At 42.9% G+C, this 18,475-nt stretch overlaps 1 protein-coding gene across 6 annotated transcripts in view; it reads right to left on the bottom strand.

Moving 5' to 3' along the window:
- Positions 1-18,475, bottom strand: part of ABI2 (abl interactor 2) — an 868,092-nt gene that overhangs the window by 620,349 nt on the left and 229,268 nt on the right. For all 6 annotated transcript variants that reach the window (XM_086955293.1, XM_086955294.1, XM_086955290.1 and 3 more), the window contains exon 3: positions 9,457-9,633. In XM_086955293.1, the coding sequence (XP_086811419.1) occupies positions 9,457-9,633 (177 nt within the window). The remainder of the gene's footprint in view (positions 1-9,456; positions 9,634-18,475) is intronic.

Below are 18,475 nucleotides of genomic sequence, written 5' to 3'. Positions count from 1 at the left end.
GTCGAGGAGCCCCTCGACGTCGATCGGCGGCGTCGCCGCGATGGAGATCGACGGTGTCGCCTCGATGACGACCGACGGTGTCGCCTCGACGGCGAGCGTCGGCGCCGCCTCGACGGCGAGCGTCGATGTACGTCACTGTGCCTTCGGCGTCGGTATGACGTCGACGAAGACGATGACGTCGACGGCGGCCTCGACGTCGGTTTCTCCTTCGCCGTCGAGCCGTCGCGCCGTCTCGACCCGGAGCCCCGGGGAGAAGGGGAGCACGCCGTCGTCATCCCTCTCGACGCCGTCGTCGATGCCATCGACGCCGACGGAGAATGGGATCGTTGGCTGGACTTCCTGCCCCTGGGGAGCCCCCCAGGGGCCTCAGCAGAGGCAGAGGGATCCCTCCCAGGCTGCCCAGACCCACCTGCAGCACGTTGGCGCCTATCCTCCAGGCCAGCCAGCCTGATCTTCAATCTGTCCCTGAGGGTCCTAGCAGAAAGTTGCTGGCAGATAACACACTCCTCAGGGCCATGATCTTCTGGAAGGCACACGATGCAGACATCATGGGGGTCGCTTTTGGCCTTCTTCCTCTCACATGCTGGGCACTTGACAAAAAGGCCAGGCATTTCGGAGCCCCAAAACGCCTAAAAACAGCACAAAAGTGAGAAGAGAACACCAAGCAGTAACAGCAACACTTTTAAAAGTCAAAAGTGCAAAAACGAATTCAATAAACCCTTGTAAAAGGGAGAGCTCAATGCCAGGGTCCTGTAAGCAGGAGCCGGAAAAAAGAACTGAAGTAAGAGGGACCTGCTATGCATTCTGGGATACTGGGAGAAGTTCTGGAAAGTTCTCTTAAAGGCACAGTATCCTATTTAAGCCACATAATGGCAGCCTATGGGGCTTGTCTGTCCCTACCTTCCTCTCTATCATTCCAGAGTCTTTGACTGGGGGAGGCAAGTTTCTCTATGGTAGAAACTGCAGGCTGTGTTGTGTGTGGTGTTTTTTTGGTGGAAATTCTAGTTGAAGTACTGGACAGTGTAGCCTGTGGATATAGGCTGCATTATTTGTCTTTAAATTCTCTCTTAAGTGTCTTTGCAGTTTCTGCATTATTTTGACACCTTAAGAGATTATTTTTGATTGCCGGGGTCCACGCACATGGGCGGGACTATTCACTAGATTATGACTATACACAGAGATCCCCTACTACAGAAGTGCCCATGGACGAGACAGCTATTACAGATTACCTGAACAAGTACGGATGCCCTGGCTCTCCAATGAGCACAGGGAGTACCTTGTGAGTCCATTGGATGCGCATGAGATATTGGTTGCATTGAACTCTGAGATCGGGGCGTGGTGCGCCGAGGGGGTCTAACCGTGGCGTTTTATAAAGAATTTAAAGAACTCCTAATCCTGCACTTGTGTACACTTTTTGAAGAGATGGGAGAGGAAGGGACGATGCCTGTTTCCATTCAGATAAGCACTCAAACTATCTTAAAACCTGGCAAACCGATGTACAATGCTAATCATTCCGACCACCATCGCTACTCAATGTTGACACAAAATTCTTTGCGAAAATTCTGGGTAACCGCCTCGCCCCTTTGGTCCCCAAGTTGGTAGGCTCGGTACAAGCGGGGTCAATCCAAGAGCGTAACCTGTCATACAATCTTAGAACGGTATTTGGTGCAATACAACATATCAGACCGGAGGTTAAAGCGGCTTTTGACTCGGTAGAATGGACATTCATGTACTCTGTTCTGAGACATATGGTTGTAGGAGATATCTTCCTTCGACTGGTGGGAGACTTATATAGCTCTCTGACTGCCCAAATAAGAGTTGGTGACATCGTCACGCCCCTTATCAAAATATCAAGAGGCACTCAACAGGGATGTCCTTTATCCCCGTTACTATAGGACTTGGTTGCTGAGCTGCTCGCATGCGTCCTTAGAGAATACCATAGCCATAGGGGGATTAGATTCCCCGAGTATAATCTCATTGTGTCGGATTATGCTGATGACACGTTGTTGTGTGTAAGGGACCCTGAGGTTAATCTATCCTCAATTCTTGATGAGGTGGTGTGAAATGATGACAGATCGGGTTTGAAATGAATTGGACGTAATCGACAATTTTTCCCTTGACCCCCACAATGTTATCGATTGAGCTGGGCTACCCTCTGCAGTGGTCATAAGATGCGATACAGTATCTTGGAGTCCGGGTACATACAGATTCGGCCTTGGTACTCAGGGAGAATTATGGCAGGCTAATTTCCAGACTAGCGGTATACGTTGAAAGATGGATTTGGCTACCTTTGTCGATTCTGGGACGTATATCTCTTATGAAGATGGTAGTCCTGCCCAGATTTTTAATTCTATTTTTAAACATCCCCATTGTTCTGCCTATGCATATTTTTAAGGCGATGCATACGCTTCTTACAAGGCTGGCCTGGGCCGGAAAACAGCAGAGGGTCAGTTGGAATATTTTATCACTCCCATATTCTAAGGGGATCTGGGTGCTCCAGATCTGGAGCTTTACTCCAGGGCAGCCCAGTGCTCCCATGCCTACCACTGGATACAAAAGGAAATGTGCCCTCTGCATTTATTCATAGAAAAGGTGGCCGTGGCACCGAAGCTACTGCCTGTAATGTTGTTTCGGGCACCGATAAGAAGAATAGGTGTCCTGGACTCAGTAAACTCTGTGATGCATGCTGGTTCGTTTTGAGTTCCACAGAGTGAGACATGAGCTGAGTTGTTGGGTGATGGTATGCTGGAACCCCCTGAGCTCAGAGCTCTCTCCCATATTTTACACTGCAAACCTCCCAGAAAAATGGTCTCAAGTATTTCTAATATAACGCGAGACTATAGGTAAAACCACTATTAGAAACTAGATTAGAATCGCAAGCAGACCCAGGAGTGGCACTAGAAGACAGTGACTGGGGATATTGCTGTGAGATCACTAAAAAAGTACCACTGAATGGCAGATATTGATTAATCCATTTTAAGTTCCTCCAAAGAGTCTATAATACACCAGAGCGGCTATTTAGATATGGGTTGCGTGATTCAGCAGCTTGTGAAAGGTGTGGTGTGGACCCTGCTGGCTTTTTGCATTTGGCCTGGACGTGCCCATGTATAGCTAGTATTGGGAGCAAATCTCTCAAACATTGAGGGAAATTTGTGGCCTGCACTCACGTTAAATCTGTTGATGGCTTTGTTGGGATATACAGGTAAACTGCCTAAAGATGTACGAAGATTAATTGATACAGGCTTATTGCTAGCTAAGAGTAGAATTGCTATTAAGTGGGCAGGGGGCCTGACACCTACTATCACTGATTGGTCCAAGGACAGGATATATTGCATCACACAATCGTAACTGTACAGTGAGCTGCTATCACCACAGAACTGCCCTAAGAGTTGTGGGTGTTTGTTCCAGCAGTACTTGGTAGGAAAAGAAACCGGGTAGGCGGAAAGGACAAGCGAAATAGGCAAGGAACTAACGGATTGACTATGCTAGCACAAGTGGAAATGTTATATAGGATAAGGATTGCATAGCTATGTTACTGGATAAATTCTCTACCCCAGATGGAGATTTTTGCAAATCTAAAGGGGGCTATCATCGGTGATATCATGTTTGTATGACAGAGGGGAATGTTCTACAGTAACGGATATAGAAACATGCACACTGTAAATCACCCCTTAGCACTGTATGTACTCTGTTAAGCTGTTTTCAATAAAAACAATAATAAAACAATTGTGAGAAAGAAATATCCCAGGAGAACCCTGTACAGACTGTTTATATTGTGCAGCAGCCTAAACCTCCCCTTAGTACAAACCTGTTGTAAGGCCTCCTAGTATTTATAATGCCTGACTCTGGATAAGACCAGACCAGCACAGTGAGGACAGGGATGCTCATAGAAAATCAGAAATCCAAGTAAAGACTCAAGAGATGTATAGTGGAACTACTGTTGTGCCTGAGGCTCCTTCAGGAGGCAAACCACCCTGAACAAAGAGGGCTATTAGAAAGAACTCAGTACAGAGCATGAGGAAGACTTGGTAAACAACCTAAAAAGTATATGGCAAAACAAGAGCAACTAGACCAAGAAAGGCCACAGAGGACACCTAGCTTAGGGGCCTATGTTGAAAAGCCCTCAGTGAGATTTAGTGAACGATTCTTAGCAAAAAATATTCAAATTGTGGCTTTAACATAGCACCCCCACCCCCACAAGGTTGGAATGGGCTCTTTGGCAGAACACTGGAGTAAAGTTACTTCTCAGAAGTTGCAACGTGTGTCAAGTCAGGTCCTAGTCTCTGAAAAGCAACCCAGTTCCAAGGATTTATTGGGTGAAGCCCCCAGGGCCTAAGGTCATAATAATGCATATTAATGCAATTGGGTGGGCTGGGAGGATAACTGGTCAAAGTCCCTATGGACTGGCACTTCTCTCCCTGAAGTCCGGGCCCTCAAAGGCTTGATGGGGATGGGAATGATCCCTGTTGGGAGATTTAACACCCATCGGTATCCTGAGATCCTTCTCCAAAATTCAGGACGAATTCAGTCTTTTACACTCACAGGGCTCATCGATATCTCCAACTAGGACTTACAATTACTCCATGATTGTCGAGCTTGGAGGACTTACCCGAATGTACTCTCCTTGAAGCAAAACTGACTATGTCCCAGCTCCCCAATAGGAAACAAATAGCCTCCCTATACAGGACCTTAGTTATAATCTCCCCGGACACTTTTCCAAACCTCAGAGAAGTCTGGGAGTATGACACAGGCTGGCTGGCTGGTAATGATTAATAGATATTTGCACTTTTGCCCCCAACAAGGGCGGTCACTTCAAATAGAAACCATCTGATTCAATTCAAATACTTTAACAGAATTTATATAACGGGAGAAAGGCTTTCGTGTATGCACCGAGGTCTGGGACCGGACTATCTTAGATGCCAGGACACTGTGGGTGACCAGCTGGTGCTGTCCTGTCCTTCGGCCACTCTGGGAAGGAATAGCCCACATTTCAAAATGTGTTAATACACCCACTTTAACAAGCCCCAAGCTAGCCCTACTAAACGTAGTAGATGATGAGGGTTTACAAAGGCGGAAAAAACACTAATAATATTAGGACCTATTTCCCAGGAATGGAGAAAAAAAACACATCCAAGTTTGGATCGATAAAGAAGAGGTATGGATGGATGCTGCATACCAGAAATTCTCATTTATGAGTCCAGAGGGTGCCCCCGTAAACACAGACTGACATGGTGGAGTTAGAAGTAATATCAAGAACACAAGAGAAACCACCGGCTTGGTGCCATATATAGAGAATGCATTATAGATCTTGGTGTCACTAATATGTAAAGTGGATTAACTTTCACCGCTCCATTTCTGGGAAAACCACGTCGGGTTTACTTATGTGCTATGCAATGTGGATGTTTGTGTTTTCCGATGCCACTAGTTTATGGTTACCACTGATTGCTATGTCTGAAAACTAAACATCTAATAAAGAAAATCTATTAATAAAATAAAAAAGAACATGCGAATGATAGGCCCAGAGAGCATCTAGCTGGTGGTGGCCCAGTGAAAAATGGTATGAGCACTCCATATCGTGCTCGTTACATATCAAACACACGCAAGTTGTGAGAAGCCAAAAAAATGTACTTATCTTACTTTGACAGGGCAAAATTATCTTAATATCATATTCAGTCAGCCTGAACGAAGAGGGCCAAGACAAACCAGTACATGAATTTCACAGCAGTGCATTTAACGTTTAAAAGCAATAATAAATCAGTAAAGAATGCTTGCAAGTGAATAAGGTCCAGTGACCTGATCCAAAACAGTGGCGATCAAAAGTCTCAAGGAATTGATTTGATCTTTCTTCATTACATTTCAGATCTTTTGCTATAACCTGTATATCCTTCATAGGGTTCAGCAAAGTAGCATGCTTACTCCAGAAGTTGCAGAGAGCGCAGAAAGTAACAATTAGAGATTTGCTGCGTTTTGAAACAGAACTGATATCACCTTGGTTAAAGACTGCAAGTTAGACTGCTCAAGAATTGTGGTTTAAGAATGGTCAGCATATAAGACATGAATTTAAATAGTCTAATCTAGTTCAAACCTAGCAAAGCGGCACGGGAACATCCTAGTCCCAACATTCACCCAACACTAAGTTGCTCTTTCTCCTTGGACTCTAGTCTCACCCTCAAGGATTGCACTGCCAAGACAACTAAGAAACCATTCGGCACAAAAGGGACAGAGTGGTCCAAAGTATCTACCAATCATGAATATATATGGTGTAAAGTGATATAAATCGGTCTATCTCATGAAGGGCTCAGCAGAAGGTCTCTGGCTCTGTCAATAATCATGGCCACATGTTCATCAGCAGAACTGGGAGGAGAGCCAATAAAGACAGATCTTCTGTCAACACGCGAGCTGTCTCATAGTTAAAATGCTTGCTCCAAATGCTGTTTTTCGAGTAACTAAAGAGCTTTATCTGTTGCAGCTCCTAAACTGTGGAATTTGTTCATGTGCACACTATTTAATTTGACATTGAAAACCAGGACATTTATCCAGACCCTAACAATGAAAAATGATTGCAAGCAAGATGCTCAAATACTAGGGGAAATGGAGGAGATTTGAGACGACTCAGTCCTTCATTGAGAGGAATACTCTTTGCAGGAAAAGTGGTTTGCTTTGCACGTGTATCCCAGAAATGTAACCTTTTGAGATTGGGTCTCAGGCATAACAGACCGATTAGTTGAAAGTAAATCGAGGGCTGAGGCGGTTGTATAAAAGTCATTCCTAAACATTAAGTTACACATACTAAAGATAATTTCAGTAAATGATTTGCTCGTTCGAGCAGCATACAAGGAGGATGGCAGGTACATGTTTTGGAGTCTTGCACGGACTCCGGAAGACATTGGATCTACTGCCTACCACAGCCAGGAAAACCATGGTCCATGCTCTAGTAACCTCGAGGCTGGACTATGGAAATATCCTTTACCTGGGTGCTAATGTCAACTGCATACAGAGGCTTCAACATATCCAAAATGCAGCAGCCCACATGGTTCTGATGCTACCCAAGAGAGCCTCCTCCAGGAAGGCCCTGGTCGCCCTACATTGGCTCCCAATCAAGGAGCGAATCCTGTTCAAGGCTCTGTGTGTGAGCCATAGGATTCTACACAGGAAGGAGCCCACTTACCTACATAACCTTCTGACTCCGTATACCCATTCCCGCCAACTTAGATCTAGCGGATTGGGGCAGGTCAAGATACCTACTATCAGGAGGGCAAGAATGGGCGGGTCGCCCCTTCTGTTTCATGGTGGCTCAACAATGGAACAAACTCCCTGGGTACCTTCGGCTGGAAGCCTCGAAGACAGCTTTCCGTAGAAATTTGAAAACCTTCCTATTCCCCACTGATTAGTTAATGGATGTCAGGGAATGAATTGGGGGGGGGGGGGGTTGGTATTCTGCTTCTTTGCTTGTCGGTACCCCAGCGCGGGGACACACTAGCCTAGTGCAACCAGGCACTTTATATACTTTTATATTATTATTATTATGAACTCATTAAGTCCAATGATGTGTGTCTGCTGTTTTACCAAAATTGGTGAAAAAAAATCATAAAGCTCAAGGCCTGACAAGTTGCCCTGAAGGACATCTCAGGCAAAGTCTGCTGTAACATCACACATGGCAATTGATGTCAAAACACCCAATTCAAAATGAACGTAGGTCACCAGAAGACTCCTAGTGCCACGCCCAAACACCTCCTCAACACAATGACCTGTTGAAGAAAGCCATAAAAGACGAAACACTCACCTACTAAAAGGAAGAAAACCCGAAATGCACATGGCAAGGATTCATCTACAGTTAAACTAGACAAGCCATGACAGTGAATCATGATGTGCAGAACTGGTATTCGAGATAGCCTTGTAATTTAGAGGGTTTGGAGACGTTGGATGCGGGAAGGATAATTCTGGGGAGCATAGTTGGGACAACACACACTGGATCGGTTTGTTAAATAGCAGCTTGCCTTTGTTATGTATCAACGTAGACAAATGTGCCATGACAATAAGTAAAGGCGTATATGTGGTCCAGATTGGGTCCCTAGGGACATATGGTCGCAGAAAATACAACAACATTTGTTTTGAGAGAAAGAAAAACAACAAGCTATTATGAGTGTACAAGCTGAGCAAACAGACCTCTAAACCCCTCCACACAGACAAGGGACTTGGGAGAAGTATGGAAGAAACAAGGCCATGCAGAGACACCCCATCAACGTGAGACTAGGACTAGTCTGCAACCTATTTTGTACTGGAAAAAATGACCTGCTGGCCCTGACATTTACGGAGTCTGGGGGAAGCGGACTGCATGTAGCAGTACGGGGATTTTCGCTATTATGAGGAACTTTGTACACACTGTATTTTCGTAACAGACTCTTCGTATTTCTTTTACAATTGGTTTCAAAAGGATTCCATTCTCCTAAAGGCTCGTAGGTGTCCAATTGTATCATGAGATATGATGGCTACTATGAGAACTCACAAAATATATCCAGTAAGATAACGGACAACTGATGAGGCTGCTTGATCTATATGTTGCTACCACAATTATTTCCAAACGTAGCGGATTAAACTTATTTGCAAATAAATTGAAATATTGTATAAATTATAGGCTGTGAGTTTTGCTAAGTGTTTTTAATTTGATTGACAGTGGTGCAGATGTCACTTTGGAAAAAGAGCTTTGTTAATGCACCATCTTTTTGCTCTCACAGCGTATTTACCTACATAAGCCTGGCATGCACTCAATGCAGGACACTACATTTAAACTGACAGCAAATAATGTTTGTGCAAATACAGAGTTCAAAGACAGTGCACTTGCCCAAATGAGAGTAACAATAATGGATGTCTTGTGATCTATATTAACTTCATTTTTTTTTTTTTATGTATCCTTTCGAGTTTGTGCATGAACTTTTAAAAATATGTCAAGATTTATTTTAACGGTCACAAATATTGAAGATCCGAAATTCGTGTTCGTACCCAAAGACATCATCTATGTTTCTGAAAATTATGTTTTAAATGCTGATATTGCAACAGTTATTATCCCCGCACAAAACATACTGGCATCTGGTGGTAAACATACTGGTGGTAAACATACTGACATCTGGTAGTCTAGTGGCTCAGTGGACTAATGCGTCTACTGCAGGGGCCTATGTCCGACCTCATGGTCACGGGTTCAAATCCCGGCGGGTCCACTCAGCCTTTCATCCATCCGATGTCGATAAGAGTATCATTGAGTTGGGTAACAACAAACATCTATTATTCAGCGCCAAGATACCCGTAGTGAACGTGCGCTTTACAAATACACATGTTATGTTATCTACTAATGTTTTGAAAAACACTTGCCAAAATTCTCAATTGGTAGCTTCCTTTCACAGAAGCTGCTGCAGCATATAAATCGGTCTTTAAAAACTAATTAAAAATATTGACACCTACTTTCACTCCATGTCCGGTATCATCCAGAATTGTATAGTCAATTGGTTTCCTAATGTAGCGTACAGGCCGTTCCAAGTTGGCAGGCGCAATGATTTTGTGAGTCCTTGACGTGTTTTTGTTTGTGGTCAGGATGCCAATTTCTCGTCTTGCTACTTTCTCCTTGTGAATATCCACGGTCTGCAAATCATGCAAATCACATCAATCAATACTCATAAAGACACTTTTTATTATGCCATCATAATGCATCAAAGCAACTTCACAAACAAGAGGAAGCAAAGTAGTGTTTTCTCACTAGCTTACTTACACAACTCACAGTTCATTGTATGTACTGCTTTGAGTACGGACATGTTAGTGTGTATAAGTGTAATATTTTAATCATGCATCAGTAAGGCAGTATTACGAGGACATTGCTAGTGTTTTTGTCTAACACCTTTCACCATCCATGTGGTGGAAAATTATTAACACAAGAAGGAGCAGTGGTCTCCCCCATCATGAGACGCACATCCCAGAATTCACTTGGACATGTTTAAGATGTGCTCCTACTAGTAGGGTCTTGATCCTCTGACAGTACTTGCTACAAACAGATCATACAACAAGCATTTACAATGCAATAGGTCTCGCCTTTCACAAAAGTTAGAGCTATTGGCATTGTAAATGACAAACTTTTTATTTGTGTTGGTTTTGAAAACAGATAAATAAATGGCATTGTAATTTACAATGCCAATAGCTTAATCTCTCGCAAATGCGAGACCAATTTAATTTGCAATGCAATAGGTCGCGTTTTTACAACATTTTTGGGCTATTGACATTACAAATAATGCGTTTTATTTAGGTTTCAAAAACCATAACATAAATAAAAGGTCTCTTACACTGCTGTCTCTCTCACACTACTATCTCTCTCACACTGCTGTCTCTCCCTAGAACACACACACTGCTGTTTCTACTAATGAACTCCGCTTTTGTAAATTTTTTATCTGTGATTACAAAAGGCCTTAAGGCAAATCTTATTTAGAGTTCAGCTTTTTAGAAGATTAGTAAAATTATCTGTTTATGCTCTTAAACTTTTTATTGTTGAAGCTATTTTTTTTTATTTTTTTTTTTTAAAGTGTACTTTTTTGTAAGATTTTAATTAATCAAACAAATAAACTTAAACTTGAAACACTGCTGTTTCTCACACACTGCTGTTTCTCTCACACTGCTGTCTCTCACACACTGCTGTCTCATACACACTGCAGGTGTAAGTTGTGGGATGTGGGTTTCCAGCTCATATCTGGAGGGTGGGCGCTGCTGCGTATTTTGTTTGCATACTCCCCGGCATTTGTGGTAGCTTCAGAAGCTTTTATTTTGGGGGGAGGTATGTTGGGGGTCAGATCTCATCCCAAGCCCTGACCCCTCTTCATAACCTTGTGCCCTCATGCCTCAATTGGCTTATGATTTTGTCCCTTCATAGACATCCCCTATAAGATCCTCACCCCTAACCCCCTCCCCCCCCCATTGTGAAATGTATCTGCAAGTTGGCATGCCTGGGCAGTAATTTTGTGGCAGTCAATGGATCACTGCAAAAATGCAGTGTACAATTCATTAATTTTCTAGTCCGCTGCAGGCAGAAAGTGGCTCATGCAAAAAGTGAGATTTTGCACCGGATTCACATTTGCATACTACAGCTAAGAAAAAGAAAATAATTGCCCACGCAAACTGAGCGCCACACACACACACACACACACACACACAGAGCCACACCACACAGACCCACACACACAGCCACACATACACACATACACACATACACACATACACACATACACACATACACACACAGAGCCACACCACACACAGAGCCATACGTAGAAGGAGGGCATGTTGCGAGCCCCCAATCATCGTCCCGGTGCGCCCTCTGCAGACCAGTCAGCACCCTGCAACAGGAGAGAGTGGGGAGGGGGAGACTGGAGGCAGCACACTGCAGAGAAGTCTAAAACATACTCCAAATTCTATGAACTCACCAGTGCTTACACAAAGGAAAGGCGGCGATCTCAAAACCACCTCCACAAACCTGTTATGAGGTGTTTATTGAAGTGCATTTTAATAATGTCAATTATTTTGTGTGTCGCAGCAGGAAAGTGAAAATAATGTACTCGTGGGGAAAGCCTACATGTTACTTGCTTGGGCTACGCAGACACGCCACTAAAATCAATACAAGTTAGATGTAAAGTTTTATGGCCTTGTTCTAATGTTTTAACAGAAGAAATTGTCCTCTTACCCAACAGGGTTCTTTTCAATGGCATTCCCTCTGCTTTCTCTTTCGTCCATTCTCCTAATCTCTTCCTCGCAACCGAGCTTCCCACTCACTCTCTTACTCCTTCTCCCCTGCCCCAGTCTTCACTAACCATCCCTTTCTCCCGGTCACTCACGCACACTTCTCTCTAAACACTCTTTTGCTCTCTACGTCTCACACACGCATATCCTGTTCTGGTATTACGTTCTTTTTTTTTTTTATATTTAAAGACCTTTATTGCAGATGATTACAGTTACACAGATGTTATGGCCTACAACCCATGAGGGCCGGCAGCATAGAACGGCAATCGGGTGAAGCACGATGTAAATAACACAGCCTTTCGCCCGGCAACCCTGGGGTCCGGCGGCGTAATACAATATATATCCGTATGCATCCTTCGGTGAACAGTCTGTTTGGTAAATAGGTCTGTGTGCTTTTTTACCTTTTAATCTGCTTGTGGTGCTGCCAGTGTTTCAATAGGTCTGTGTGCTTTTTTTTACCTTTTAACCTGCTTGTGGTGCTGCCAGTGTTTCGATGTGTCTCCGGTGTCTGCGCCAGATCTGGCATCAGGGGAATTGACATTTGTATTTTCGTGATATCATTATAATGGCTATAGGTATTGGGTGGCATAGCTCACTATGGCAAGGGAGTGGTCTCATGGGGTCAGCCGTGTCTAGTTGGGACTGCCAATTCCATGGTCGGTGTGTCTAGTGATCTGTCGTACATGGTGTTCCCCAGTAACAGCTATGGAAGTGTGGGTGCCGATTGCAAAAAGGGCATCGCCTTGGTTTGGGTGTTTAAGTCTAGAAGGGTGCTTATCCCAGTCGTGTCCCGCAAGCCGTGCGCGGTGGGGATTGCGTTATGTCTCTACGGCGGAATGTGCTGCGTCAGCTGGGGTTTAGTGTCCTGCTGTGTTGCGACAGCGTGTGGACGGCTGTCGTCTGTGGCAATAAAAGGTCTGGTCTGAAAACTCGACCACTGGGGTAACAAATATGTGAACCAAAACAATGAAAGAACTGCGGTAGGGAGAGAGAAGGAGAGCATAAGCATCGGTCAGTGGGTCAGAGGGGGGGCAGTTGTCGCAACCATGGCTAGGGAGGATCGAAGGGCCACACTCGAAATGTGGCTGGGTAGGCATTCAAGAGTGCAGGGGTTTTGTTCAGAACCCGTGGCTATCTCATCCTCGACACGTCTAGGTCAATAGTCATAGTTGGGCCGTGTATCTCGGGCTCTGCGCTTGGAAAGCATGACAGATCCGAGCAATGGAAATCAGTCTGGCCCTAGCGGCTAAGCGTGTGGTGTGGGCTATAGGGTTGATAGTGTAAGTGTGAGTGCAGGGGCACTGTGAATACAGCATGCGTGGCAGTACATAACAGTGGGAATTCCAATGGTAGCTTGGGTGTGGCGGCGTCTAGCGGCGGGTGGGGGGGGTGGGACGGGAGAATTTCTTTGGATTGAATGCTTGAAACTTAATCATTATTTGGTGATGGCTAAAATGAGACGTGTGAATGTGGAGGTTAGAGAACTAGCCTCAAGACTTGGCGCCAAATTTTACAACGAAAACAACGTTTTCTTATCCAATTTAATCCAGTTTATTTGATTTGTTTGAATTCATTCGGAAACAGATTCTCTAGTGAGTTAATCCATAACGATCTTTGCAGACATAATCTCCATCTTATGTCATAAATACAATCAACGTATAATCCACTTTTTTATACACCCAATGCATTTCGGGTCAAACCACAAAACGTGACCCTTCGTCAGGGGTCTGTAAAGGAAACTCAGACAGGACCAGATTAGTCACCCTCTGTAATATTAAACAACACAATACTCTCTGAATATCAACATAGCATTACGATGTCACAAAACAACATTCAGCGTGATCCGTGAGCTGTGTGGCCATTAACTCAATGACGAATGTTAACCGGACTGAGTAAGCACATGAACAATGTTATGACTTGCAATGAACCTCTAAACATGATCTATATGGTACATTTCCTAATTACACAAAGTGCACTGACTTACATGGGTTGGGACGCAAGGCGCGTCTCCGTGGGATTCTGAATGAAATTGACCGCGAAGGATCAGCGGTTCTCATAGGCTGAAAACTCAGTCACGTGCCCGCGACCGCATCCAATCCTGATGCGGCAAGCAGGACACGTGAACTGAGTAGAGAGGCTTCAAAACAAAGCGGATCACAAGGGCAATGCTACGTGATGACCAATGTTTACACAATTGCAGTCACAAACGAAATATATACAGTGCAAATAATGGAATGAAAATTGAATGAAGAGCAAAAGATTTCACATGCTGCATGAAATAAAAATAAAAGTAAAAAAGTCAACCATGAAGATATACATTACCACTCGAATGCGGGGCACAGAATATTGCAAAAGACAATGCGTGAGAATCAGTCCATTTATAGAACCCAAGAATGTTCGATCCTATCATTTAACCCCAATGGGTGTGAAGAGTTCAGTCTTTTTATCCAATAATATTCCGCTCTCAGTCTTTGTTTTATTGGATCCATGTCGGGGCGCTGTTGAATTGCCTCGATCACCGTGAATTTTAATTGAGAAATTTGGTGATTCTTCTCTTTCCAGTGGATTGCCACAGCCGATTTGAGGTTGTTGAGTCTGATATTACTCTTGTGTTCCGTGATGCGGATCTTTACTTTGCGCTCAGTTTGACCTATGTATATTTTGCCACAAGGGCATTTTATGAGATAAACACAATTGGCAGTGTCACACGTACTAGAATGTTGTAATTCTATAGGAAAGCCTTTGGTAGGATGCATTAGAGTTTTACCACATATAACGTTGTTGCAATGGGTACAATTAAAACATTTCGACATTCCTTTCCACGTTTTAGTCTCCTTAGCCGGAATATTCAAAAGTTCCTTCAGGTTCTTGGATCTTTGATAAGCAAAAGTGATATGTTCACAATACAGTCCTTTCAAATCTGGTTCTGCTTGTATCAGATGCCAATGTTTTCTGATTATATTTTTGATTTTCTCGTAATCCGATGAGTATTTTAAAACACACACCGTTTTTTGTTCCGTTTGTTTGGTTTTGGGTGTCAAAAGATCATTTCTTTTAATTTTGTCTACTTTCATTATGGCTTGTTTGAGAACGTCATCTGGGTACCCTCTTTGTTTGTACTTAAACGTTTGATCTTTGATCACGTTTGGAACTTCTTCCTCAATAGATGTGATTCTTTTGAGTCTTATGTATTGTGACAACGGTAGATGTTTTTTTAAAGGTTCAGGGTGAAAGCTCTGGAAGGATAGGCAGGCGTTTCTATCCGTAGATTTCCGAAACACTCTGGTTGTGATCTCATTCTGATTCAATGTGATGTGTACATCCAGGAAAGGTATACTTTCATTGGAGATGGTGTGGGTGAATTTAATCCTTTCATTGTGACTGTTCAGATTCTTGATGTTACTTTCCAAACTCTCTCTGGATCCGCTCCAAATTAAAAAAATGTCATCAATGAAACGTTTGAATGTCACTAAACCTTCAATCCATACCGGATTTTCCAAAATGTGGTCTCTTTCGAACTTTTGCATGAATATATTGGCGTATGAGGGGGCCCCCCCAAAGCCCATAGATGTTCCATTAGATTGGTTATAGAACTGCCCATTCCATTCGAAATAGCTGTGATACAGCGCAAACTGCATCAGCTCCAATATGAAAATTCTCTGATATTCATCTAGTTCACTGTGTAGCAGACTCCATTCTATGGATTCGATACCTTCTTTGTGAGGAATCAACGTATATAACGAAACCACATCGATGGTACATAGCCAGTAGATCCGGTATGGATTGAAGGTTTAGTGACATTCAAACGTTTCATTGATGACATTTTTTTAATTTGGAGCGGATCCAGAGAGAGTTTGGAAAGTAACATCAAGAATCTGAACAGTCACAATGAAAGGATTAAATTCACCCACACCATCTCCAATGAAAGTATACCTTTCCTGGATGTACACATCACATTGAATCAGAATGAGATCACAACCAGAGTGTTTCGGAAATCTACGGATAGAAACGCCTGCCTATCCTTCCAGAGCTTTCACCCTGAACCTTTAAAAAAACATCTACCGTTGTCACAATACATAAGACTCAAAAGAATCACATCTATTGATGAAGTTCCAAACGTGATCAAAGATCAAACGTTTAAGTACAAACAAAGAGGGTACCCAGATGACGTTCTCAAACAAGCCATAATGAAAGTAGACAAAATTAAAAGAAATGATCTTTTGACACCCAAAACCAAACAAACGGAACAAAAAACGGTGTGTGTTTTAAAATACTCATCGGAGTCCGAGAAAATCAAAAATATCATCAGAAAACATTGGCATCTGATACAAGCAGAACCAGATTTGAAAGGACTGTATTGTGAACATATCACTTTTGCTTATCAAAGATCCAAGAACCTGAAGGAACTTTTGAATACTCCGGCTAAGGAGACTAAAACGTGGAAAGGAATGTCGAAATGTTTTAATTGTACCCATTGCAACAACGTTATATGTGGTAAAACTCTAATGCATCCTACCAAAGGCTTTCCTATAGAATTACAACATTCTAGTACGTGTGACACTGCCAATTGTGTATATCTCATAAAATGCCCTTGTGGCAAAATATACATAGGTCAAACTGAGCGCAAAGTAAAGATCCGCATCACGGAACACAAGAGTAATATCAGACTCAACAACCTCAAATCGGCTGTGGCAATCCACTGGAAAGAGAAGAATCACCAAATTTCTCAATTAAAATTCACGGTGATCGAGGCAATTCAACAGCGCCCCGACATGGATCCAATAAAACAAAGACTGAGAGCGGAATATTATTGGATAAAAAGACTGAACTCTTCACACCCATTGGGGTTAAATGATAGGATCGAACATTCTTGGGTTCTATAAATGGACTGATTCTCACGCATTGTCTTTTGCAATATTCTGTGCCCCGCATTCGAGTGGTAATGTATATCTTCAAGGTTGACTTTTTTACTTTTATTTTTATTTCATGCAGCATGTGAAATCTTTTGCTCTTCATTCAATTTTCATTCCATTAATTGCACTGTATATATTTCGTTTGTGACTGCAATTGTGTAAACATTGGTCATCACGTAGCATTGCCCTTGTGATCCGCTTTGTTTTGAAGCCTCTCTACTCAGTTCACGTGTCCTGCTTGCCGCATCAGGATTGGATGCGGTCGCGGGCACGTGACTGAGTTTTCAGCCTATGAGAACCGCTGATCCTTCGCGGTCAATTTCATTCAGAATCCCACGGAGACGCGCCTTGCGTCCCAACCCATGTAAGTCAGTGCACTTTGTGTAATTAGGAAATGTACCATATAGATCATGTTTAGAGGTTCATTGCAAGTCATAACATTGTTCATGTGCTTACTCAGTCCGGTTAACATTCGTCATTGAGTTAATGGCCACACAGCTCACGGATCACGCTGAATGTTGTTTTGTGACATCGTAATGCTATGTTGATATTCAGAGAGTATTGTGTTGTTTAATATTACAGAGGGTGACTAATCTGGTCCTGTCTGACTTTCCTTTACAGACCCCTGACGAAGGGTCACGTTTTGTGGTTTGACCCGAAATGCATTGGGTGTATAAAAAAGTGGATTATACGTTGATTGTATTTATGACATAAGATGGAGATTATGTCTGCAAAGATCATTATGGATTAACTCACTAGAGAATCTGTTTCCGAATGAATTCAAACAAATCAAATAAACTGGATTAAATTGGATAAGAAAACGTTGTTTTCGTTGTAAAATTTGGCGCCAAGTCTTGAGGCTAGTTCTCTAACCTCCACATTCACTTGTTTATTAGGCACGTCCTTTGACTACATGCGACGACTGGGGCACCAACCTCTACCATACATAAACACGGATAAACACCATAGAAACTGAGTGCTTAGGATAACAGTTCTTTCGTAAAATGAGACGTGCACATATCGGGTGTATGTTTTTCTTGGTTTTTCTTGCCGGGTTCTCTTCTACTCATCACGGGATTCCACAATATATTAGAGTTTTTAGATTTATATGTTATCTTAAATGAATTACATTGATGTTTATTTGTATTGTGATTTCAGCCCTGATGAAGTCGATGTGTAGATAATTAACATGACGAAGCACGTGTTGGCTGACTAATCCAATGACTTCTGTATATGGGATTTGGAGAGCTTGAATCCAGAAAAGAGGAAAATAAAATATTATCCGTGATTTGAAGGACATTCGTTGATGATTTAATTTGGATTATCAACCTGTGACTGCATCAGATTAATTCAGCAGAACTTTAATTAGGATATTGGATCTGTACATTTTGAGTGCTCAGGGAAATTAACTTACTAAGCATATTTAGGTTGAAGTCCCCTGTGATGATTATGCTGTTCGTATTCTCGGTTTTCATCAGTTTTACGAGTTCTTCCTTCAATTGTTGTGCTCCCTTCTTTTTCTCCCTGGGGTGCAAGTAGAGGTTTATTAAAATGATGTCCTCTTTTGTATCTTGCGGCAGGAGTGGCAGTCGTAGTGCTTGTATTGCATTTGAGGCGGCTATGTTGTAATCTAGTAGGACTGCCTCCGTTATCACTGATAGCGCGTTGTATATGGCAAGACCATCTTTCTTATGGCCGAACAGTGAGCTCTGTACAGACGGTAGAAAATTCTAATTATATCCCGACAACGCTGGGGGAAAGTCGGACCAGGTTTCTTGCAAAGAAATGATAGC

This window comes from Lissotriton vulgaris, chromosome 2_1 (genome assembly GCF_964263255.1).
Source record: "Lissotriton vulgaris chromosome 2_1, aLisVul1.2, whole genome shotgun sequence".
Lineage (NCBI taxonomy): Eukaryota > Metazoa > Chordata > Amphibia > Caudata > Salamandridae > Lissotriton > Lissotriton vulgaris.
This window is presented reverse-complemented; position numbering and strand designations above follow the sequence as displayed.